Here is a 25,767-nt window from a genome sequence, read left to right as displayed (position 1 = left end):
CCTCTGTTTCCATGGTTATAAAAAGGCGAGGAGAAACAATGGCGGTGGCGGTGAGGGGTCGACACCAGATACAAAAGAGGAGTGAAAGCGAGAGAATCCAAATTTTAATTTGGAGCAGGAGAAAAAAGGACCAAGTCTGAACATAGAGAGGAGGAGGGTCTGTGTAGAAAATAATGATGAGAGCAAAGAAACTGACAAAGAGGGAGAGACAGAGTAATAGAGAGGGAGAGGAGGTTCAAACAGAGGGAGGAATGAAAGGGTGACTTTTAAATATGAGTGTGAGTGACGTCATTACACTAAAGGAGAAAGAGAAAGAGAGAAAAAGGAGGGAAAAATAACAGAAAACATCAGGAAAAAGAAACAAGGAGGAAGAGCAGCTAAGGTGGAAACAGACTTAAAACGAAAAGAAACTTCAGAGTTTGGACCAAAATACTGAAAAATTGTAAAACAGAAAAGTAGGATGATTAGAGAATTAACAATGTTTGGGTAAATCGGGAAGAGAAACAGAGCTGAAGGAGAGCGAACAGTTTGCAAACAGAAAGCAAAAGAAAAAACATAGATCATCAAAGTGAAGCAGCTCTGGTCAACACGTTGTCTCTTTTAGTACTTAGGGCTAGGATCTGAGATGACCATGGAAGAAGTATTCTGTGTCTGGTGATGCATTTTTTTGTAGCTTCAGACAAATGTTGTGGATTATTGTCCTACTGAAAGACCCACTGAGGATCTTTATTTGAAATGACCCACTATTTCAAAGTGTTATTGATGCCATCCAGTTTAGCAAGGTTTCCAGGGGCTTTGAAAGTGAAACATGCCCACAGAATCACAGATCCCCTACCGTACTGTACAGTGGGGATGAAGTGATTTTCCACATGCTCATCCTTCCACCTGGAAGCGTTGCTGCTGTTAATTTAATCTGATCAAAGCAAACAATCCCAGTTAAAGTCCCACTGAAGTTTAACATCTTTAACGTTTGTGATGGTAGGACAGAAAGGTCTTTTTCCTCCCAAACAACCAATTGGGATGTTGATAGCACTAAAGGTTTGCTGCAGTTCGCTAAGAGTGAGCTTTAAAGTGAGCGCTATTCTGAGTCACACATAGACTCAGAAAAAAGATTTGATTCAATCTCCTGAGAGTTATTTAAACCCAGAGTTTCGCTGGTCTGAAATAAGAGAAGAATGCAGGAGTGGGTGATAACATCAGGCTGTTTGATGGTTCGGTTTTTCAGACTTCATGACCATTGGGGAGAAATGATTTGTTTCTCCTGTTCAAGCTGAAGTCTCTCTGAAGCTGAGGTGTCGTCATGCTGATGAGTCGAGGACTCGATGTTCTTTTGGCTCTTATAGCAAATTCATTCTGCAGCTGGTCGCTGAATGCAGCACACACAACATTTAACACACCATGCATTTTGCTCACATGAAGGAAGAACAAGCTCAGAGAAGAGGTGTTTTCTGCTTTGACTAATATTCATGGTTGCTTTTTTACTGTTAGTGACATCCTGAGGGGTCAGTGGTTGGGGTATGCAGTGGAAAGGTCACCGGTAGATTGCAGCTCCAACAGAGGGACACAGTCACACCAGAGGCCAGTTCAAAATCCCCACTAAACCTAATCTGCATGTTTCTGGACTGTGGGAGGAAGTTGGAGTACCTGGAGCAAAACAGTTCATGAACATGGAGATTTAAACCCAGGCATGTCAGCTTTGAGGCAACAGCACAAACCGCTGTCCCACTGTGTAGCCTCCACCAGCAAATACAAAATAGCTTGCTAAATGTGGAAAACGTGGCTGCACAATTAAATCCCTTTGAAAACACGCCTCTGACATCATGTTTTATAGCTATGTTTGGTCAGTCCTTTTCTCTATCAAGCTCAGAACAATGTATTGAAATTTGACTTTTTTAGACGTCCGAACAACTTCAACTGCGGTTGATTGATCTACATCTGCTGAGCTGAAAGACATGAACTTCCTTAAACTGGACGAATAGATGAATCATCTTGCTGTAGAAAGGAGTTTTCCTCTTATCCAGCTTTCAGCTTCTTGATGTAAGCAGCAAATAAAACTGCACAGAAAGGCTTTTCCACATCAGCGCACAGGTTTCGAAGTACCTTCAGGCATCTTTTATTTATTTGGATCCAGTATTGATCAGCCTGACATCTACGTCTCCTTTGACTGCTGGCATCTCCTGGTTTTTTTCTGGAAACAAGTAAAGCCGTACGGTTTGGAGATGAATGGACCTAATCTATAGATATTTTCATGTGTTTGTTTGGAATTAAATGACATCAATCTCTGAACTCTTTCACTGCTTTATAGGAAGGCCACATGTTGAGATTATCTGCTAGTGGCTGCGGTGGTTTCACTTCACTGAGAGTCAAACTCTCATAAAGAACCAATGTTACTCAAGACATTTACGTACATGGAGTTTATTAAAGAAAATTAAAGCTGGCTCAAAGGCAGATACATGCAGTGACCCATCCATCTGAACTACTTCTTTCTATATTGGAAACATTATTGGCCTGTAGGTGGCAGTGTTGCGCCAATAATTAAGCTCATCTTCCACCAGCAAATATATCATTTAAAGGCAGGTAGACACATGAAATTTATATCTGTTGTTTGCACAACAAAGAAGCCTGGGCAGATGGTTTGGAGCATAGAAGATGCATGAAAGGAGGTGAGGAAGAGCATGAGTGGGGATAATAAACACTTCTTTCTGGGAAGTTTATAAAATAAAAAAAAGGGGCAGAAAATGGAAGACAAAAATCTTCAACCTTTTTAAGCATTCATTCACCTCTATTCTGATTTCACCAACACAAAGTCTGACCTTAACACCCTGGTAAATACAACCTGAGGGGTTACTAAGCTCAAAAGCTTTACATTTAGACCCTAAAGGGGTTTGATTTTCCACTCTTCTGTCAGTTTCCTAAAAAAACATCATCCAAAGCGTTAATTTTCTGTGAATTAAGTTCATTTCTTTTGTTTTTAATCAGAGAAAATGTTCTAGTGGAGATAACTCAGAAAGAATGCTAAATGATGGTCCAAAGTAGTTTAATTCACTCATTGTTTTCCTTGACTCAAATATTCCCCAAAAACAAAACAAATAAATATAATGCTTCCAACTTTAACAGAAAATTAAAATCACAATCAAAATTTTTTTAATATTAATACATATCTGGAGATCATTGTGCAAAGAAGGATTTTTCATAAAATGAAGAACATTATGGAGAACCCTGAGCATCCTCTTCATCAGACTGTCCTACAACAACAGAGTGTCTTCAGTCAGAGGCTTCTTCAGATCTGCTGTAAGACGGAGCGCTACAGGAGATCCTTCCTGCCCACAGCCATCAGCATCTACAACGACTCTTTGAAGAAACCTGCATAATATGAGCTACAACATTTAATTTCCTTTTGGGATGAATACAGTATGATTGAATTGAAATGAATTGAATTGAATAAATTGAAGGAGAGTTGAGGAGAGCCTGAAGAGGTGGAAGTATGATCTGGACAGAAGAAGAATAAAAACAAGTCTGGGAAAAAAATCATGATGGTTCAGGCTTTTATATGTACATATTTACAGGCTGTGTTTTGCTGCATAGAGCAGTAAACTTAGAAAAGACAAAAAAGTAGTCAATCAATACTGAATTAATAATAACAAATAAATTAATAATATAGATTACAATTATTTTATTGTATCTGAATAGTATGATAAATAAATCAATAGTAATATAGAATAAATATGCAGATACGAATTTAAAAAAGAACAAATTACTAAATAATGAATTTAAAGAAAAAAGTTATTCTTGGAAATGTTACGAAAAGGTACAGTGAAAACACGCATAAAATATATAATTTAGACATTTTACATTTTTTTTTAATGTCTTTTGCCCTGTGATGGACTGGCGATCTGTCGCCCATAGACTGCTGGAGATATGCACCAGTTTCCCCGCGACCCACTATGGAATAAGCGGTAGAAAATGACTGACTGACATTTTTTTTAACTTAAAACCTAGTTCAGAGACTGGTTGAAAAATAGGACGGTTTGTCTGTTAAAATTCAAAAATCAAGGCTATATTAAAAAGACGTATATTGCGTTTACTTTTAAAAGATTAACTATAAAATCTAAACGACGGTAAATTAAACCATACTTTGTATCCACGCACCGAACAGCTCCTTCCACCAGGTGGCGCCGCAGCTCCATTGTTCTTCCGCAGCGCTGCGCAGCCGCTGAGCGGCTCCTCTCCACCAGCCCCGGGAAATTCCTGCGGCCGAGCTTCCTGGTGCGGCCGGCAGAGAGGGATGGCAGCCAGTCATAGCAGGAGGAACCGAGGAGGGAGGGACAGAGAGAGGAAGAGGGACAAGAAACAGACACGTTCACAGCAGACCCGGAGACACAGAGGCTCGGCCTCACGAACACAGGCGGCCATTTCGGCTCTGGGAGCTGCTGCTGGGAGCTCGGCCACTCGCTGCGGATCCGTCCCCCCGACACAACCTGGGATAGGAAGGAAGGAAGTCTGGATACGGACTGACGTGGAGCTCCGCCGCATTTAAAACGGAAACAAACCCACGGGAGCACTTCTGTCGAGGCTTATCGGCGTGTTGGATATATTCCCTCCCTCACACAGAGCACCGGTCACCGGCTGGGAGCTGCCGTGGTCCCGCATCGCCTCTAACGGCTAACAACGAGAGTTAACCGTTTATATAACGGCCGTTGCTCATTAATTTGGACACATTTCGGGCTTTTTGGTTCTCTTTGGTGTCCCTGAGGATTATCTAACCCTGCTTTGAAGCGAGCTCCGGGGCTTTCTGTGCGCGCCGATGCATCATTGTCATTAAGCCCGCACCGGCTGCTGCTGATTCGGACTCCAGAGGAGAGAAGGAGCCGGATCGGGACCACTGCTGTAGTCTGCAGGCCGACCCTGATCGACGTTTTATTTTAAGACACCATGGCCGGGTTTATACCGGGTCTGCTGCCGACAAACCACTCCCAAGAGAAGCAGTTCGCCCAGGCGTATGAAGATGTGCTGGAGCGATATAAAGGTAACATAAATGAGGGAAGTGTTGAAGGTGTTCTCCGTGGAGAGGACGCGGATGCATGCGGAGTGAAAGCTGACATGTTGGTTGGTTGTTGCGGGACACTTTCAGCGGGTTTCCTGCAGGAACGAAGGGAAAAAGATCCCAAACATGTGACCCTGATTGGCTGAGTCTGGAAGCTGATATTTGGGCCGACAGTCAGCTGGTTCTGTTTCATAATCTGGGTTGTTTCATTGTTAATATTTTGGATCAACAGAGCCGGACATCCAGCTCTGCTACATTGATTGTTGGTCTCCTATCAGCTCTGGGAAACTTTCTTAAATCTAATAAAATCTCCAGGATGACTGGCCTCAGACTCTTGCAGTGCAGAAGGCAGTGGAAGTAAAGCAGAGAAACTTTAACCTCTAAAAAGATTTATTCTGGGCTTCAGAACTGCTCACAACAATCTTTCAAATATGTTTTTTCCTGCGCTGCAGGTAGAAGGCAGCAACCTCAGGATTTGTCTGCATGCAAACTATCTTTTAGTTTAGTGGGATATATGCAGTCTACAGAGTGGTCTGGTTGAACTATATAGTTACATTAAAGGGATAATAACACACTAAACCCAGAGACAATTATATGTCCATTTATTATTCTGTCTGGGCTGTTCTGTTCTGGTACCAGTGATGGATTTACATATGTTCGTAGTTTTTAAATAATTTCTAGTCCGTATTTAAAGTTAATTATTCTGTGGTTTCTTTGCTGTGGTGAACCATGAAATAATTTATACTGTAAGCTGCTGATTATGAAAGACTCTGAAATTTGATTGGTTAATCTTTCCATTAAGTCCACTTCGGACCAAACACCTGATGTAGCGTAAGCTCCGCCCAAATTATTATATATGCATTATATATATTTATCTTTTGTAAAAGTATGCATTTAATCATTTAGGTGGTTATTCATTTTATGAATTTGCTTTCATTTATTTAAACATTAATAGTTTTTTTTCTCTTTTATTGAATTGTGGCCCTTCTGGGCCTCCGTACTGTCCCCCCCCCCCTGCAGATAGTGGTTTGTTCCTCACCACAGTAGCTCATGTTTGCTGTTTGTCCTGTAAATATTAAACCTGGAGCTCCTGCAGTCAGCTCAAAGGTCCAGTTGGTCCGGTCAGGACTCTCTGTGCTCATGGAGACTTAATATTTTATGATCCGAGTGTCAGGATTGCTTTAAAAATGAACGCCTCCACTGGCTGGTGGGGGCAGGAGGACTTGGGTCACATCTGTGAGGTTGGCTGTAATGAAAAGGAGGTGGTTTTGAATTATTGATTATTCAAATGAAACAGGACTCCTCTGGGTTTGGGTTTTAGGCGGGTAGATATGGTGGGTAAAGTGGAACATGAGGAGTTTTATTTCCTCCATGTCAAATATTTTGCTAGTTTTGAAATGGTCTGACTGAAGGAGAAGTGTGAAAATATTTTTCTGGTCAAAGCTGTAGAGAAAAGCTGAAGTTGAAGCACTTTAACTGTAGTAAATGATATTTGTCAGCAACACTGTAATCCTTTAATAGGCAGTAGCTGACAGCCTGGCATTAGACTGAAAATGTGTTGCTACAGGATAGATCACTACATATTTATTAGAATTAAAATAAACTATTCCTAAATATTGGCCAGTTTATGCTGAAGCAGGCTGTTCATTTGGATCCTATTATTATATAAATACCTGAAACACATGTTGAATTTATTCCCATGTTCCTGTTTATTACTTTTTATTAATTGACGAAGCACTAAAATACCTCATATGGAGTAACAGGCACCTCCTGTGACTGTCTAAAGCAAAGCTGCTGCTGAGTTATCAGCTTTTTAAATGCTGAAATAAATTCAAGTGGTTGTTAAACTCGCCCAGGAGGAAACGGGAATACTAATACCATTAAATCCTCTCTCCATTAACGTGTCTGTCGTCGATCAGTTAGCCTTCAGTTTATCTCCGAGCTGATTGGTTTCTACTTTGATAACAGAGGACGGCTAAGAGGTGAGCTGATTATGGAGCGAAACTGAAGCCGAGCTTTAAGTGGCCCCGGCGGGTCTTTGGAACCATCTAAGTATTGATGCATCAATATTCCTCCTCTTCAGGCACCAGTCAGGAGCTGGGTGGGATGGTGTCGGGGTACCTGCACTTTGACCTCAAGGTGTTCAGTCTTCTGGCCATGTTGTCTGAGGATGTTCCTCTTCCTGTTTCTTCTTGCTTTGTGTTTAATGTGATGAAGAAACATGATTAGTCTGAAACATTTTATAAAGCTCCTCAGGACTCCTGCAGGAGGTTGATGTTCATAGTTGTTTTTAATTCATTTCGAATGTTTTAACCTCCAGTGCAGAACTGGACTTACATCCAGTAATACAACCATCTCTCTGCTGCAGGAACATACGGAGGAAGACGTTGGAGTGAATCCTACCGACTGTTGGGTTTTGTTGTTCCATAATAAAATAACTTTCTGCGATATTTGAACTGGATTAATTCTTGTCTTGCTGGCAGCAGTCTTCCAGCAAAGTGAAGTCTGTTTTCTCAAACGGTTGCCTGTGGGACCGATTCTGGTTAAATATATTTTACTGTAAAGAGAGTAGCTGCCCAGATGTAGCACTCTAAATAAAATAAGTAAGTGCACCCCAGTGCTTTGTTGCCATCCATGCCGATCGAAGCAGGGGTCTGAATAATACTTGATGCTCTTGACGGATTTTGCAGTAATTCTGCAGTTGAATGTAGACTTTAGCTGTGTTTGGACCAGTGGAGCTGCTTCAGTGTCGCTACAGAACTTTTCTTCCACCACATCTGGCTTGGTTAGCTGCCGTTTCTTGCTTTCTGCCCACTACTTTATAAAAGGTGGGAGCGTTTGACATGAAGCTAGTGTCACAGCAGCAGTCTTTTCCTTCACTGTCTGTGCTGCTTGATTAAATGTGTTCTCGTGTCCCATTGGAGCTGCACTCATCAACGTTGTTCGGTGCTTTAATACCTTGCTTTGCACAGAAATGAAGATGCATATCATCTGCAGAAATGAAGGTTTGGTTCTCTGCACTGTGATCCTCCTGTGAAAATGTAAAACATACAGCTGCAGGTAGAACAGCTGTTCGCAGTGACCCAATGATTACCAGAACGGCCAACCTGTTCTTAAAGTGACGACCGGGGAGCATTGCTCAGAAATCATACGTTACATCTGTCTGCAGACTGGCCTGAAAGTCCCGAACCCAGCATGGGTCCGTTCTCATAATCATCTGCTGTCAGCGTTTTATTAGGAAGGTGGGAGCTTGCTGAACGTTGGGCACAGATGGATTTGAATTAAGACCGGCTCAAAGGTGGCAGGACTGACTGGATCATCCCTGCAGCACTCACTGTTTAAGTTTCTGATAATTAGTGAATTAAGTTTTTAGTCCTGGTTGAGCAGAACTTCCTGGTGTTGGAATAGTTCAGATCAGTTTCAGATTGGTCCGGCTGAATGTTTTGTTTCCTGTAAATTAAATTTACAGCAGATTAAATATTGTTAGATGTCGTACGGTTCTCTAGTCAACTATGGCTGCTTTTTAAATGGACTGTAGAAATAAACCTGACATTGCTTTGACTTGGATCTGCAGTATCATCACATATTTAATGTAAACAGCAGAGGATGGCTTTTATGATCAGGGATTTATGGAATATTGCAAATTATATAAGATCTCACAGCAAAAATAAAACAACTAAAGAGAAAAACACTTAAAGAAAACGCAGGAAGCTGACTTTTAGATGTTCCTGTTCTTGTTTCCATAGCGAAGATTCGATCCTGCTGCTGTTCAGATAGATGCTTTATTACATTATTGTTTGCATGTTGCTGAACTCAGTTACCCAGGATGCCTATGACCTCATCAGGATGTGTGCCTAATCATCACTGCTGCTCTTTTACGTTTTTATGAGTTGTTCTGGCTTTGGTGAAACGTTATCTTGATATTGGCGTCAGGTTCTGGCCGAGTTAACCAAGCCGTCTGGTTCGGAGGTTTAATACGGCCAAAACGGCTCTGCTGATCCATGAATCTGGGTGGATTGTTCCTGACTGACTGCTGGACCGGATAGGTTCATGTTCAGGAGCGAATGATTCAAGATGTTTTTAAGCAATTTAAAGACAGAAGGCTTCAGGAGATGCTTATCTGATCTGCAATCAGTTATTTTTGGATCATCAAATGTTGGGAATCCTTGAAAGTTTAAAAACCGTCGTGAATTTTAAATAAAACGCAGGAAACTTGTGCTGCTGTTAGTTATCTCACGATGAAGAGTACACTTCATATTAATAAGTGTGTGTAATATCATAAAGGACAGCTGAGCTGCCCTTTATGATATTACTGATGTTCTTTAGTAGGCTGAAATATTTGAAGCCTTAGTCGTTTGCTCTGAGCGTGCTCAGCTTCTACGTCTTATTTTCCTAATTAAATCTCAGCCAACCTGACATGAGGTGTAGATTCAGAGGTGGAGGGAAGTTTCTCACTGATCTTTAGGGCTGCAACATATTGGGAAACACACAACACTGTAGCTGATGGATGTTGCATATTGCACATCAGTTTTTATTCCACATTTGCATATTTTTCTTAATTTTTCTAATATTATGTTGACAGTGAGCATTTTCATCAGCTGTAGGCATCAAGAGAGGAAGAGTCCATCCAGGTGGAAAATCATCTAAAACTACAGACTTTCTGAAAGAATAATTTTATATTTCTCACTAATTGTTCCTGTATTATTGTTTGTTCAGTTTATTTGGTGAAACAGATGACATCTTGTGTTTCCTTTGTTTCTTTACGCCGAGATGAGTTCTGATTTCTTCTGAGTTTCATTTAACATGGTTTAAATATCTTAATAACATTTGTTATCACCATCCAGTAGAACCGTAGGAAAGGCGTTAAATTTCACCTCGGAAACAGTTGTTTGACATCGACTTTATGGAAGGTGGAGAGTTAAAGGTCCACGAGGAATAAAAGAGAAGCAGCAGCAGGAAAATGTTGCTTTAATAAGCAGCTTGAATAAAACAGGACAGAACAGGACTGTAAAAGTACAAATGATTCTTCTGTCTTTGCTGTAAGCTGAACATATTGTAAACTTTGCATTTTCCTGTGATTCTATAATATATTAACATGTTTTAGACTCAGACATGTTTGCATTTATCTGAAATCAGTTGTTTCTGATGTGGCTGAGCAGCTCTCAGCTGGTTCATCTCCACGGTGGATGGATCGAACCATTCTGGTGAACTTTCTCGGTGGTACATACCTCTGCCTGTGGCTCCAACATAGCTCTGCGATACACCAGGTTGGTCGCTGTCGCCGGGCAGAAGAAGGGAATCTGATGTCCTTCTGCTGGGATAAATCCTCTGGTACTGGAGGTGGACATCAGATCCAGTTTAAATCATTCATGAGGTCTGTGGGGTGTTTGTTGGTCTGCGTGACAATAGCAGGATATCTGAAACAGTAATGATGGAGCCTGAGATGGAAAAGCAGTGGAGGCCAGATGGTTGAACTATTTATTCTCAACTAAGTGAATAATAATCATGCAAGAGGCAGCTGATTCTGTGTCTGTTGCTTTTTATTAATCCTTTTGTAATTCTAAAAAACTGCTTTAAAGTTTATTCAAGAATAAAAAAATGTTGGGCACCAAATATGAAACCGGAGATCTGAGAGGAAGCAGAACAATTGGAGACGGAGAGGAAGCTTGACCTTTACAAACATGGACACAGGGAAGTATGTGGTCTTCAGAGACAGACGTTTAGGAGAGTAAGTTCAGGTTTAAATAAAGACTGGTTCTGTGAGGGGTTTTCCTCCACAGTCTGTGTTTACTGCCTGCGGGAACTTTGACCTGAGCATCATCAGGTGCTTTCTATTGACTTCACTCTCTGGGAACATCTGGAGCTCTTCTGACCTGGAATGAGTCAATGAAGCAAACATCTGCTGAGGGTTAGGGTTAGATCTGCAAATCTAGTAATACATTTTACTTCACAGCAGGGATGCACCGATATGAACATTTGGGCTGATATTTTCCGATCTTAAGTGAGGAGGTTCTGACGTTTCAGTCGTATTGGTGGAGGGAATAAAGGAAGCAGAAGAGAAGCAGACCAGGGCTGCTGGCAGAGCTTGGATTTTCCACGTGACCTAGTTTTCCCTTTCTAACTCCATTGCTCCAGGTTTCTTCTCTGTAAGATACCACCTCTTGTCCTCTGAATCCCTCTCAGATCACAGCCTGTCAGTCGTTTTATTTCCACATTTTAAAATCTTCAACTGGTCTTCATTCTGCACCATGTTTCTGTCATTTTCCTCTCCTGAATCCGTCTTCCTTCCTCTGTGTCCCTCACCGTCCAATTATTTCCTCCCCCTTCCTGCTCTCCCATGTTCCTTACTTCCTGTTTCGTCACATTCTCCAGCTCGCTTCCCCATGGAGACCAAGTCAGTAGGAAAAGCAAACGCTGTCAGAGATGCAGCAGGGATAAGCAGCCGCTGGCCGAGCCTGAATGAAGCTGGAGAGGAGGAGGGGTGGAGGCCATGAGGGAACTCAGAAACCCTCCCACAGCTGTGGGTTTGTTCCTGCAGGCCTCTCTGCTTGCTGGGACAAAGTGTTGTTATTAATGCCTTCAGAATGGGCTGCAGCGTTATGTTAGAATAATGGAGCTTCTTACCAAATTCAACTGATCCAGGCTAAAGTTCCTTACGTGTTTCAGCCTAGAGGACCTGATGGCATTTCTTCAGGCTTTCTGAAGGGCTGTCAGAGTTTTAACTGCGGTGTCATTCGGAGATTTTTCAGAGAATTTGCATTCCCAACATTTGGTCTCCCGTGCTGTAAATCTGTTACCCTTTTCATCCCAGCAGGTTCTTGCATAACCAGGTTCCAGCTGAGTTTCAGTAGAACGATCAATGAGCTTCATTGTGCACCCGTCTGTGTGTGTGTGTGTGTGTGTGTGTGTGTGTGTGTGTGTGTGGGGCAGGGATTGAACGCTTGGGCCGGCTGGAGTCAGTGAGTGTGAAATATTTGCTGCAGCGAGTATTTGTGTGTTTGTGCGGTAACAGTGGTCCTCTTTTCTCTGCAGCACACAGAGTCTGTATTCACGATAAAGTTGAGGAGCCCTGACTGTGTGGATCTTCTAGACGTTTTCTCTAGTTTCCTGAAGCTTCAGTGTGATCTGTGGTAAAAAGCAGGGGTCTCTCTCAATTCAGCTACAGAAAATGAGCTGAAGATCATCAGCTGATCATGCATAAAGTGATTGTATGTGTGAGCTGAATCAGTAATAAGCCTCAGTGAGGAAACAGACTAGAAACTACTGGAGAACCCACCTAAACTAACTGCTGGTTTGGGTCAAGATGGCTCCTTTCTGCTGGACTCCTCAGAGTCGACCTTCTGAGGCAGGAAGTGATCAGACTGAAGGAGTCAAATATCAACCTTGGATACTTTAATGAGACGATTGTTTACAAAAGTGCTACAGACAAGAAATTAATAAAAGTTATACTTGCAGCTACAGAAATAAATACCAGTGAAAACATGTGAGTAGAGTAAACAGAAAATGGAGTAAATTAATACATTTTTATTCATATTTGTCTGAAAGGCATGGCTTTGCAGTATGGAAAACAGACAGGTATGCATGAACTATAAACACTGTTTCACGTTTCTATTTTCACATTTTAAAAAAATAATTTTAATGTCATTTTATTATTTCGTTCCTTTTTTTAATGGTTATTAATTTGTTTTTCTGGTCAGTTTTTGACCTTAAATGCTCCGAGCCAATCAGAGTGAGTTTCCTGTTTCCTCTTCATCATCCTCTGCTGTTTTATGATTTTACTTCAGATATTTGTTAAAATATGTCTGATGCTCATGTCAGGTTCAAAAGCAGCACTTTATTTTGCCACTCCTCACCCCTACAACATCTGCAGTCGAAATTATAGGTTTGTTTTGGCCCGTGTGAGAAGCTGGCCCGGTCAGAATCTTACAGAATTTGTTTTCACGCTAAGAGTGGAGGTGAGTGCTTATTTACAAAATAGTTGGATTTTTGTATTTTGGCACTTTCGGCATTCCAAATGCATGGCGTAGTTATGAGAAGATTGTGTTGATCTCACACTGGATCAGTACCAGGTTGGAGTGGGACGTGTTTTAAGCCGAATACTAAGTCTGTTGACTTGTTTATGCCTGTTTTTAATCCACATTTTAATGTAACTAACTGAGCATAAAATGTATATCAGCATGTAAACATGAATCTTTGCATCATGTTTGCTAGATTGAATGACAGCTGGTAGTTGTAGTCATGAAGGAAGATGCAGCTTCTGTTTGCAGCCGTTTGGCAGAAGCATAAAATGCTGCAGAGCTGTCAAGAAGAAGGAGGAGGAGAGAAAGCAGTTAATGAATTAATCATGGAGGCTGCTCTAAAAGCAATATGGGGGACAGCGGTCCTTCTGCAGTGCATTGATTGCACACTTCTGCAGCGGGCTTCAACAAACACAGCCGCAGTCAGACCACCATAGGGCACCATGGCTCCCATGGGTGTTCTGCACATCCTCTTTGTCTTCTTAAACCTCCTTCACGTCTCCACTGTGAGAGTTTGTAGTCCTGTAGCAGAATCATTCCTATTTGCTTCGTCTTCATACCTTTTTAAACAATTCTGTGCTTGTTTAAACTTTCAGGATCACATTCTCATTTATCTCCAGAAAGCAGGACCACGCTCATGTTCAGGAATGCTCTCTAGCTCCTATGCTCCTTGCTGTTTCAGAAAGACCTGCTTGGTTTCGGTCCCACTGGGAGGATTATCACAGGACACTTGCAGAATGGAAAGTCGGATGAGTTGCAGGAGCTGCATAGATTTAAGTTGATCAGATCTGCATATTTGTGTTTCTATGTGGAAGTTGAACGTTGGGGAAATCACACAACTCAAACCAATCATCACATCCAATACTTATATGAAGAAAACCTCCGTTTGGGTTATAATTACCTCCAGTTAGCACCAGTTGTGCTAAATTCATTTTTAGCACATTTTCTCACCGGTCACAATAACAACGTCTTTGCCCAGGGCTCACCCTGATGTTGGACTCTTTAAAATGTCCCGCTGACTTGTTGAAGCATGAAAAGAGTTTGATTACAAATCAATTTGATCCTGCAACAACCTGCTCTGGTGTTGGTTCTAGACGGTCCAGCTTCGTCCAAACGAAGTCCCTCACATCCCCATCACTGGTCTGCCTGGTGGTGGACCACATTACACCCTTCAGCCTGCTTTGAAGGATCCCTGAAGTTCCTCTGGATTCTCCTGTTGGAGGAGGTTTCTGCAGGTCTTGGATGGATGTTATCTGTCAACTTTCTGAATACCAGGAGACCGACTTCCCTTCACCTGTGTATATACAGGTCCTTCTCAAAATATTAGCATATTGTGATAAAGTTCATTATTTTCCATAATGTCATGATGAAAATTTAACATTCATATATTTTAGATTCATTGCACACTAACTGAAATATTTCAGGTCTTTTATTGTCTTAATACGGATGATTTTGGCATACAGCTCATGAAAACCCAAAATTACTATCTCACAAAATTAGCATATCATTAAAAGGGTCTCTAAACGAGCTATGAACCTAATCATCTGAATCAACGAGTTAACTCTAAACACCTGCAAAAGATTCCTGAGGCCTTTAAAACTCCCAGCCTGGTTCATCACTCAAAACCCCAATCATGGGTAAGACTGCCGACCTGACTGCTGTCCAGAAGGCCACTATTGACACCTTCAAGCAAGAGGGTAAGACACAGAAAGAAATTTCTGAACGAATAGGCTGTTCCCAGAGTGCTGTATCAAGGCACCTCAGTGGGAAGTCTGTGGGAAGGAAAAAGTGTGGCAGAAAATGCTGCACAACGAGAAGAGGTGACCGGACCCTGAGGAAGATTGTGGAGAAGGGCCGATTCCAGACCTTGGGGGACCTGCGGAAGCAGTGGACTGAGTCTGGAGTAGAAACATCCAGAGCCACCGTGCACAGGCGTGTGCAGGAAATGGGCTACAGGTGCCGCATTCCCCAGGTCAAGCCACTTTTGAACCAGAAACAGCGGCAGAAGTGCCTGACCTGGGCTACAGAGAAGCAGCACTGGACTGTTGCTCAGTGGTCCAAAGTACTTTTTTCAGATGAAAGCAAATTCTGCATGTCATTCAGAAATCAAGGTGCCAGAGTCTGGAGGAAGACTGGGGAGAAGGAAATGCCAAAATGCCAGAAGTCCAGTGTCAAGTACCCACAGTCAGTGATGGTCTGGGGTGCCGTGTCAGCTGCTGGTGTTGGTCTACTGTGTTTTATCAATGGCAGGGTCAATGCAGCTAGCTATCAGGAGATTTTGGAGCACTTCATGCTTCCATCTGCTGAAAAGCTTTATGTAGATGAAGATTTCATTTTTCAGCACGACCTGGCACCTGCTCACAGTGCCAAAACCACTGGTAAATGGTTTACTGACCATGGTATCACTGTGCTCAATTGGCCTGCCAACTCTCCTGACCTGAACCCCATAGAGAATCTGTGGGATATTGTGAAGAGAACGTTGAGAGACTCAAGACCCAACACTCTGGATGAGCTAAAGGCCGCTATCGAAGCATCCTGGGCCTCCATAAGACCTCAGCAGTGCCACAGGCTGATTGCCTCCATGCCACGCCGCATTGAAGCAGTCATTTCTGCCAAAGGATTCCCGACCAAGTATTGAGTGCATAACTGTACATGATTATTTGAAGGTTGACGTTTTTTGTATTAAAAACACTTTTCTTTTATTGGTCGGATGAAATATGCTAATTTTGTGAGATAGGAATTTTGGGTTTTCATGAGCTGTATGCCAAAATCATCCGTATTAAGACAATAAAAGACCTGAAATATTTCAGTTAGTGTGCAATGAATCTAAAATATATGAATGTTAAATTTTCATCATGACATTATGGAAAATAATGAACTTTATCACAATATGCTAATATTTTGAGAAGGACCTGTATTACAGTCGATGAACTCGTTAAACAATGTCTGCACAGTTTTATTCCCGCCCTTTAACAACCGTGTGAACCTTCTGGTCCAATTGGCTGTTTCTGTTTGACTCCGATGAGATGAAAGGAAGAGTTGAGATAAGATGACTTTTAATCTGCTCCAATTCCTTCAGCCTGTGACTCTCAGCTGACTACACACCACTGGCCCAGCAGAGCGAGGCCACCGACAGGTCCACGAGCTTCAGCGAGGCTGATGGAGGCGAAACAAAGAGCCCGAAAAATGTTCAGTACCCCGAATGGCTTTTAGATGGACCTCACTGTCCAGATACGATAATACAATGATAGTGTGGGCAAACATAAAGGGAGTGAAACTAGAGTGCTGTGAAACTATCTGACCCCTAACTAGGGATGATATGAAAATGTGGGCCAATATTGAAATCCTACAATAATATTGATGTTACGGCCGATAACCGATATTTACCTACAGTATATTATACTGTATATATATTATAGACGGAGAAGAGAACGACCGCAGCGCTGACATTGCTTCAGGTAAACGCTGCACAATCCTGCATTACATCACAGTGACATGACCAAACAAATGCCACATGACACCCCCCTCACTGAAACACAAACGGCAACAAGATGGAGATAATATCGGTCCAGTAACTCAAGTCAATATCAAAAACAGTTTCCTAATAATTTAATTTATTAAGATTGGATCACAATTAGGTGAAAATATAATAATCATGAATAAATCTGATTAACTCTAAGCCTGATTACTGTCTGACCTGTAAAATCACTTTAAAGATATGAAGCCTGTTTTTAGTTGTTAAATCCATTTTGTTGTGTACTTGGAGTCTGTAGGAGAGCAGAAAAGATGTATTTAGTCTCTCTTAGCTTCATAAAGGGGATTCCCAAACAACTATTATCTGCGATCCTGGCATACTGATGATCAGTTGATGAAGGATGTAACTGTTTTGTTCCATTTTCTTAAATCCATGGCTTTTAGGCTAGCATCAATCTGCTGCAGGTAACCTTTAGGCCTGATGTGTCTTCTGCTCAACAGGCTGTAACGTTCAGGGTTAAGGCCTGGATTAAAAACTGGCCGAAAAGAAGCAAAAGTCTTTAGAAATATGTTGAAACACCTTCAGAAAGTCTGGAGTGATCATGACCACTGTAATATTTTCTGGGCAGTTTGACGTCTGGAAGGAAAATAAAAGAGAAATGGCCCAAAACTAGATTTAGTGAAAACTGGGAATATTATTTGACTTTTCTCCATGTTTTTTCCTGTATTGATTTCTCTTTCACCCCATTAGCCTGATGTTGATGTGTGTGTTTGTGTGTGAGCTCATGCATGGAGGGGGTGTGAGGATTTGCCATTCAAATCAGGCTGTGAGGGTAATCTGCTCCACATCCCAATGGGACGTCACCCTTCCTCAGCAGGGGCCAGGCCCTAATCCCATTCATCTCCTTTAGTCCACCAATACTGTGGCCAGGAACCAGGAAGAACAGTCCTGTCACTGTGGACCGCTCCACTCAATATAGTCTCTGCTGTGGCAGGACTGTACCACTGTGGCTCCTGCAACGGGGGGCATTCGCTCCTGTTTCTTTAAGGAACTCGGTCTGGAACCGCTGTGGTGTCGTCGTGATTTTCACTGGATTTTGAACTAACTGAAGCTGTTGTGCTCCAACACTGTCATGCTGCAGTCATTAAATGTCTTGAAAGTGCCGAGCCGTTGAAAATCCCAACAATCCGTGTCAGCTTCTTGCCTCTTTGTGTCAGCAGTAATGTGCTCCTCCAGTCCCTCCTCCCACACATTGCTGGTTTTAAGGTGCTGTGAACAATAACAAGACAGCTTCTGGTACGATCCGTTCTTCAGAAAAGGAAACAGTTACTATAAAACTGACAGTTTTTAGCATCAATGAGAAGATTAGGCCTCGAATGTTTCAGTCAACAGATAATTGGTCTTTTGTTTTTTACCAGTTATTTTCTTTCATTAGCAGGTATTGATGACATGAAGGGATTCTAAACAGTCTGTGGTTCAGGAGGCTCTTTTGTTCATGTTAGTTCAGATATCCTTGAAATAAGTGCTGCCGAAGTATGGAAACATTTGATCTAACGTCCGTCCGTCCGTCTATCGATCCATCGACCCGTCCATCCATCCATCCGTCCATCTGTCCGTCCATCTACCTGTCTGTACATCCATCCATCCGTTCCTCCGTCCATGGCCGTCTATCTGTCCATCCATCCATCCGTCTGTCCATCCATCTGTCCATCTGTCCGTCCATCCACCTGTCTGTACATCCATCCATCCGTTCCTCCGTCCATGTCCGTCTATCTGTCTGTCCGTCCGTCCGTCCATCCACCCGTCTGTCCATCCATCCGTCCGTCCGTCCGTCTATCTGTCCTTCCATGTCCGTCCATCCACCCGTCTGTCCATCCATCCGTCCGTCCATGTCCGTCTATCTGTCCATCCATGTCCGTCCATCCACCCGTCTGTCCATCCGTCCGTCTATCTGTCCGTCCGTCCGTCCATCCATCCGTCCGTCTGTCCGTCCATCCATCCACCTATTAAACAGTCCATTTTTTCAGGTTCCATATTGAAACCCTAAGCCCTGTAGAAATATGAGCCATAAATTCATTCTGAATGTTTCTGTTTCTAGTTATCTCTAAATTCTTGAACGCTGCACTGATGCCTAAGATTGGATCAGCAGTCAGATCTTTTCAAGTTGCTATTTTCAAAACATATTAATAGAAAAAAAATTTTAATTAAAAGTGTACAAGTAGAATTTATTGTATTGTGCTGTAGAAAAATAACCGTATTATACTCATTTCTACTATTGCTGGTCTTTATCTGGACCGTAGTCCAAGCCGTGGTTCAGCTGCTCGCTGAGGGACGCTGCAGGATAGTCTCTGCTTCACTTCTTCAGCACCTTCAGTTCTTATCCGTCACTTTGTTTATTCACCAAATGAGTAACTGTGCAGGTAATCATCTTTGCTGTGCAGTTCTTCATTCAGGAGAGTAAATGGGGCCGTGTAACGTCAGTGAGGGTTTCATGTTTGAGGGGTGCTTAATTAGAAGGCAGTTGGACTTCTTGTCTTGTTTCTTGAAGACGTTTGACCTCTCATCCAAAATGCTTCTTCAGTTCTAAACATGGTTGAAAGTAACAGGCTTATAAGTTGTAGTCAGAACAATCACACTAAGAGACAAAACGTCTTCAAGAAACAAAAGAAGTCCAGTGGCATTAGGACTGTCCCGGATGACTGAGAATCGAACAGTGTCAGAAGGCCCAGCAGAGACTGTAGAAAGGCCCAACTGAAGGTGTTTATATCATTACTGTGTGTGTTTCTGTAAAATCTGCTCCATCTGTCAGAGGGTCTTTAATCACCACCTGCAGGGCTGCAGACCTCTGCTCTGTGTTGACATCTTCCTTCCACTTCTTGTCTCGGTTTCAGTCGTTTGTTTCTTTGTTCTCCTGTAACATGGTTGGGTTTTCTCTCCACTGACTTCACTTGGTAATGTGAGCTGCCTGCTTGACGAAAAGAGGGAAACCCATCCTTGTGGTGTTATGGAGGATGCCATCATCCAAAGCAGGGGAGACGCGGATCAAAAGAGGGCCAAAGAGAGGAAGGGGGAGGGTCCGGAGGGGCTGGATTTTCTGTCTGTCACCCCTCTTTAGTTAATCCTGACCCCTCCATGCAGCCCCTCCCATCACGGTCTGATGTTTACTTGCTCCGACTCATCACTGATCTGTAAATTTAGGACTGTTTAATCAATTGGGAATATCTGTGGAACGTGGAGGCAGTCAGCCTTTAGAGGTGTGGTGGTATGAAGAGGAGGGGGGTGGTCTGCAGCGACCATTGTTGAAGCGAGAACACTTCCCGTTTTGCTTTATTTCATCAGAGTTCTCTATAAATCAATTTGGGATTTTACTTAACCTACCGGACTTTGTGTTGTTGACCCAAAGTCCTAAGGAACTTGTTAAAATACTCTGGGGGGGTCAGTTCACTCTTTTCCTGCCTTGGACCAGCTTGTCATTCCCAAGGGTTACTATTTCATGTCTGTGTCTTTCCTGTTTCCGTTAAATCTATAACACGGCCTGTTAGATTCATTCAGATGTATCAGATTAACAAGAGTTAACTTGACTTGGACTTGGGACCAAAAACCTAATTGACTAACCTTGGACTTTGAATGGAAGGTTTAAGACTTGACTTGAACTTTGAACTCAAGACTTGACTTGCGATGAGGGATTAAGTATGTGTGACTTCAATTGGCCTTGCATAAAAGATACGAGTCTTGACTTGTGACAAATGAGCCGTGACTAGGACTTGAGCTAAGGGAGGAAATCCTTGTGGCTTGTCCTGGTCTAAAGATGAAAAACTCCAGACCTGACATGGACTTGGGATAAGAGTTGAAACCTTTGTGACTTGACTTGTAGAAATTACATCATCTGTCAATACTGGTCAGGATCACAGTGGATATGAAATGACCTGAAGCAGGCACAAAGAAATCTGCGGCTGACCGCAGTCCGAACATGTCAGGGCGGCGAGACCAAAAGGAGAATCTTCCGAAGTTCCAAGGAGTTAGACCACCAATACCCAATTAATGAAGCGGTGGTAGCGGTTTGTTCGGTAACCGGTGAGTTGCTGGTTTAAACACCCGCTTTGTCTGTCTCAGGGTGTCCTTGAGCAAAAAACTTCACCTGGCTTGCCTGTTGATGGTGGTCAGAGAGGCCGATGGCTCTGATTGTATGGCAGCCTCACCTCTGTCGCTGTGTGGATGGCTGATTGTAGTTTAAAGCGCTATACAAGTGCAGGCTACTTAGCATTTATATGTTCTAACGTTGACACGGAACTGGTTCATCCTTTGGGTTTAGGAGCCTTTAAAGCATGAAAAGATTCAAAGGTCTGAGTTAAGTAGCTTAACAAACAAAATTAATCTGACTAAAACAGCATTATGGTCAGAAAACTATGACTCAAGACCAGTTTACAAGAAAAATCATTGATCAAAAGTATCAGGATTGTTTAATGAAGATCATAAGTTATTCAGAGAAAAATAAATGTTTTAGCATTTTTAATCGGGCTTCATCACAAGCAGCTCCTGGCTGCATGAAATACCTCATAGCAGGTCAGGTATATCATGACCCATTTTTGGCTGATGTGTCAGACATCTGCTGAGAAACAAAGCAATCAGTTATGGATCTGATTGGTTAGTAAAACACAGCTGAGACATTTCTGGAAGTGGATCCATTCTGCCATTCTTGGATGATTAAAACAAGTGACGGAAATAAAACTCAATGAATGCTGAGGACAAATCTAATGAGCTACAGACCAATAAAAATGAAGGATGAAGCTGTGCTGCTTGCCTGTTATTCTGTTAGTTTTAAACCATCTCTTGACTTTTATTTGATAGCTGTAATGTCCTGAAAAGTCCTGCTAGTTGAAAAGTCAGTTTGTAGCACTCGCTGTGTGTGAACGCTGCCCTGAAGGGGAAACCTTCATCACCGTCCTTAAAGGTGGCCTCATGCAGGAGGCTGCAGAGCCCGTTGTGTCCCACATTCACTTTGCTTTAATGACGTCGGGGTGTTCTCCGGTGAAACCTTCACGGCCGTTGATTCCTCTGAGTCGTGTCTGTTGGTATGACTGTCAGTCAGCAGTGACGCAGCAGAACGGAGGAAGACTGAGGCTAGAAAACATTCCTGAAATAACCTCTAGCAGGGAGGCAGGGGAAGGGAAGTCAGGAATGTTTTAAAGAGGCAGCACCACGCCTGGAGTGGGACAAAACGGCACATTTAATAGACTTTATTGAAACATTGGTTAAATGATGGACTCTCAAACATTTCTTAAGCAACAAAGTATTTAAGTATAACAAAGTATTTCATTTAAGTTTTCTAAATGTGTTTATACCCCAGTGTTTCCTAAACGTGCTACTTGGAGCCCACTGTCCTGCTTCTTTTAGATGTTTCTGCTTAAACTCACCCGGCCCAAAGGAGACACATCTCCTCCACAGATTGTCATGTTGTTCTGCAGATGAATTAACTTAAATCCAGGCTTCCATGTCACCTCATCCTAACCCTCTGATTGGCTGGTAGGACACACAGTTTCCTCATCATGTTTACAATCCAGATAATGATCTCCAATACTGTTTGTAGACAGGAAGTCTGACCTCAGATGAACCATCATCTCAGGCCTCAGGTCAACATGCAGATAGTTTGTTTTTCAGTTAATGCAGCTTAATGCGGTGCATAGGAACTGCTTGGCTGGATTTTTCTAAAAATGCACGTTAGTTTTATCCTCATTAGTATTGATATAATTTTTCCCAATAAAAGCATCCTTATTTACGGCCTCATAGACAATTTGATGTGTGGAATAACAGATCATGGAAATGTAAAGCAGTGCAAAGCAAAGTTCTAAAGCCTGTTTGTTTGAATGGGTCGTGTTCTGTTTAGGTGTTGGAGTCTCAGGGACTTCCTGACAGGAAGCTCTGAAACTTAAACAAAGCTGATTCAGTCACAAGCTTGCAGGGCCAGATTTAGGAGCATAAGGGCCCCTGGAAACACCACACTTGATATGGGCCTTTTAACTTTACATAAACTGCAGTAATTTATCTATTTGTGGTGGATGTCTGCACATCATGCAGTTGTGTGGAAATCGGGTTGGTTTCTGGGCGAATGCCTAACATGCCGTGTTCATTCAGTGGCATCAATGGGCTCTCAGTTATGGAGGTCTGTGGAAGAGTTTCAGAAAATAAATCCCTGATTTCAAATGAAACTTCAAACTGTTTGTAAAAGATGTGCAGATCTGGATGGAATATTCCAGATTTGTCCTCTGTTGGTTCTGTTCTGCCGGTTTTACTGAGCCATATCTCCCGTTCGATGATTATTGGGCTGATGGAGAGAAAAGTGAGTCTGCTCCTGAAGCAGCGAGTGCATCAGTCTACCTGTCTGTCCACACCTGCTCCTGTTAAATAATCTGTCTGCCTTTCAGCCTGATGCAGGAATCCAGCATACATGGAGCCCTGCGGTCCGATAATGCTTGGTTCTGTGCTAGCCTGGGTTTATGATCTAACAAGTCAGACTTGGCGTTAACATGTGACCTGGCTGCTACCAGGAGCCCTAATTATTATTATTATTATTATTATTATTATATCAGAGCCCTGTTATGATGAGGAATAAATTGATTCCTGGTTCCTAATGATGTTGTCATGGGATTATTGTGGATTTATGGTGTTTTGACGGGTTTAGTTTGTTCCATGTTCCTCCGGAAAAGGCAGTTTGTTTCCCTAACAAAGAGAAACGGCTCAACTTTCCACCTGGAAGATGTTGCAGGCATTTCCATCAGATCAATATTTTAAATGTCTTTTATTTACAACGGGTATAAAATCTTTATTTCTAACAATAAAACACAAACCTGGGATGATTCGGATCATTTTTGTTTAGATCCTTTGTAACTTGTCTTCCTACATTTTTGCGAGGCGTTCGGGTGTAATAGGGAGAGGTCTGCGCTGTGTTCAGGCTGAAGCAGTATATTAATGTTTGTCAATGCAGTTATCTGACTGGGTTTGAGTTTCCTCCTGCAGAGAGCGGAAATAAAATCAACCTTCTCAAGGAAAAGTCTCTGCAGGTATCAGACAGGTCGGGTCGAGCTCTACACCTGACCCGAGCTGCTGATCAGGGATGATCTGTTGTCATCTATGGAGAAGATTAAATGTTTCAGTCATTTGTTCTGTTTGCAGAGGCAGAAATATTAACGTAAAAAGGTCATCAGTTCATTTCAGCTTTTTGATTTCTTGTAAAACTGAGACAGAGCGATTTGTTGTAGAGAAATACAGTTTATCTTCATAGAAATGTAGATTATTTTTATTGCAATGGCGAAATGTTTGAAACAAGAAGGTTTAACTTGTAATAAGTTGTAGCTGTTTAACATTTAGATTTTAAAATCTGTCTGAACACTGATGGTACTACTGCTGACGGACCAATTAGGTTTCAGTATTTCTCCACTAGATGTTTACTTTTAGCATCAAAAATAAGTCAGTTTGAATGTTTTTCTCGTCCAGCTCCCCAAACCATCTTCATTTTAAACATCCCTGATTTCACTCTGCCGTTTATCTGCAGGTTCTTTTCAAAGCTTCTCATTTATAATAAAATTGTTTATTTGTCCAAACTTCAGATGAGCATTAAAACACCATTAATCATAATGCAGCAGAAACATGCTGCTGTTGGTGTAATGTGGTGTTTGTAAAGCTCCACTGTAATTATGATATATGTTTAATCTTAAAAACCTTTTAGTATCTTTATCTTATGTTTCCTGCTGTGTTGGTCTAAATGTTGCTCCTGGCGTTGCTCTGAGTTTGACCAAGTTAACTGCAGAATGTTGCACATAAATCCCGTCAGTAGCTCAAAATATTTCCATCTTCTGCTTGGGCTGGGTCTCCTGCACCCTGAGAGGAGGACAAAGGTTCATCTCGGCTGAAGAACAACTTGCAGAGACTCTTTCGTGATTTAGGGCATTTCAGGAGTGAGGCTTGAGTTTTCCTGTCTAAGGATGTTCTGATAACTTGCTGCTTCTCCAGAAGGCATGCATAGAAGATCCTAATTCTCCTCTGAGTCCGAGTTCAGCTTCTGGGTAAGAATTTTTAGGTGTTGTCTGCATCTGTATGGCTTTTTGTCTGCAGACAGTGAAGTATGTATATGTTTGCAGCTTTCAGCAGGGCTGCGGTGTTTTTCCCCTCTCCACGGCGCAGTCAGAGGGTGATTGTGGTCAGCATCCTGCCTTCCTCGCTCTGCAGGCCGGCTTAGAAGGTGGAAGGTAGGGAGCAGAGTTAGATCACAGCTCTGCACCAGGAGCTTCCCATTTCTCTCTATTCACATCCATATGGAAGGAGATGTAGGGCAGGAGGGGGCGGTGAGAGCAACAAAGGGAAGACTGAGGATACAATCTGCTTCAGATGGAGATGAGACATATTTTCTCTCTCCTCTGTCGTCTGTCCTCGGTTGTGTGTCCTCAACCTGATTTCTGAATGTTTTTGCCTCTCGTCTTTCTCTCTGCTCCGCAGCCCTCTTGTGGAAGACTGAGAACATCTTTTTACCCACCTGGTTTCATTTCTTCTACATCCCTTAAACCTCCTCCACCTTGTAGATGACCTCCATCTGTTCTTGTCTAGTCTTTTGTCTGTTGAAGGAAATGTTCTGAAAACTTTTAAAGCACAAGGAAATACATGATTTTAATCAGATCTGGGAGAAAGGACTAGAGACGTGCTTAAATGAAAGACTCGAGAACTGACTTTTAGTGAGACTTAAAACTTGACTTGGACATGTTACAAAATACTTTAAATGACTTGGACTTGTGAAAAGACCTAAGACTGAATCAGGAAGAAAGACCTGAGACTATACTTGGACTTGGACAAAAAACCTCAAGATTTGATTTGAACTCGGAGGGAAAGACTTGAGACCTGACTTGGACTGAGTTCAAAAGATGCATCACTTGACCTGGAATAGACAAAAGAAGACTTAGCCTGGGCTTGCAAAATGTTTTAGATTTCGGGTAATAGATACTAGACTTGACTTGGAAGGACAAACTTGAGCATTGACTTGTAGAAATTGACTTGTTAACAGCTGGGATTTCGACAGTGTTGTTTCAGAACCAGCCTTAAATCTGAGCGCTGAAACATAGATTTTTGGAAAACTAATTTAGCAAACAGCTGCGTGCCACGTGTGGCGGGAAAGTTGAAAATAAAAACCAGGATCCTTCTGTTCAATTTAAACCACTATGTCTGGGTTCATGAGCGCTGACCTA

At 42.2% G+C, this 25,767-nt stretch overlaps 1 protein-coding gene across 1 annotated transcript in view; it reads left to right on the top strand.

Moving 5' to 3' along the window:
• The first annotated feature begins 4,266 nt into the window (after positions 1-4,266).
• Positions 4,267-25,767, top strand: part of macf1a (microtubule actin crosslinking factor 1a) — a 231,471-nt gene continuing 209,970 nt past the window's right edge. The window contains exon 1 of the mRNA XM_047383195.1: positions 4,267-5,026. Within this exon, the coding sequence (XP_047239151.1) occupies positions 4,933-5,026 (94 nt within the window). The 5' untranslated portion in view covers positions 4,267-4,932. The remainder of the gene's footprint in view (positions 5,027-25,767) is intronic.

This window comes from Girardinichthys multiradiatus, chromosome 13 (assembly GCF_021462225.1).
Source record: "Girardinichthys multiradiatus isolate DD_20200921_A chromosome 13, DD_fGirMul_XY1, whole genome shotgun sequence".
Classification (NCBI taxonomy): Eukaryota; Metazoa; Chordata; class Actinopteri; order Cyprinodontiformes; family Goodeidae; genus Girardinichthys; species Girardinichthys multiradiatus.
Note: the sequence above shows the minus strand (reverse complement) of the source record. Positions and strands in the feature narration are given on the sequence as shown.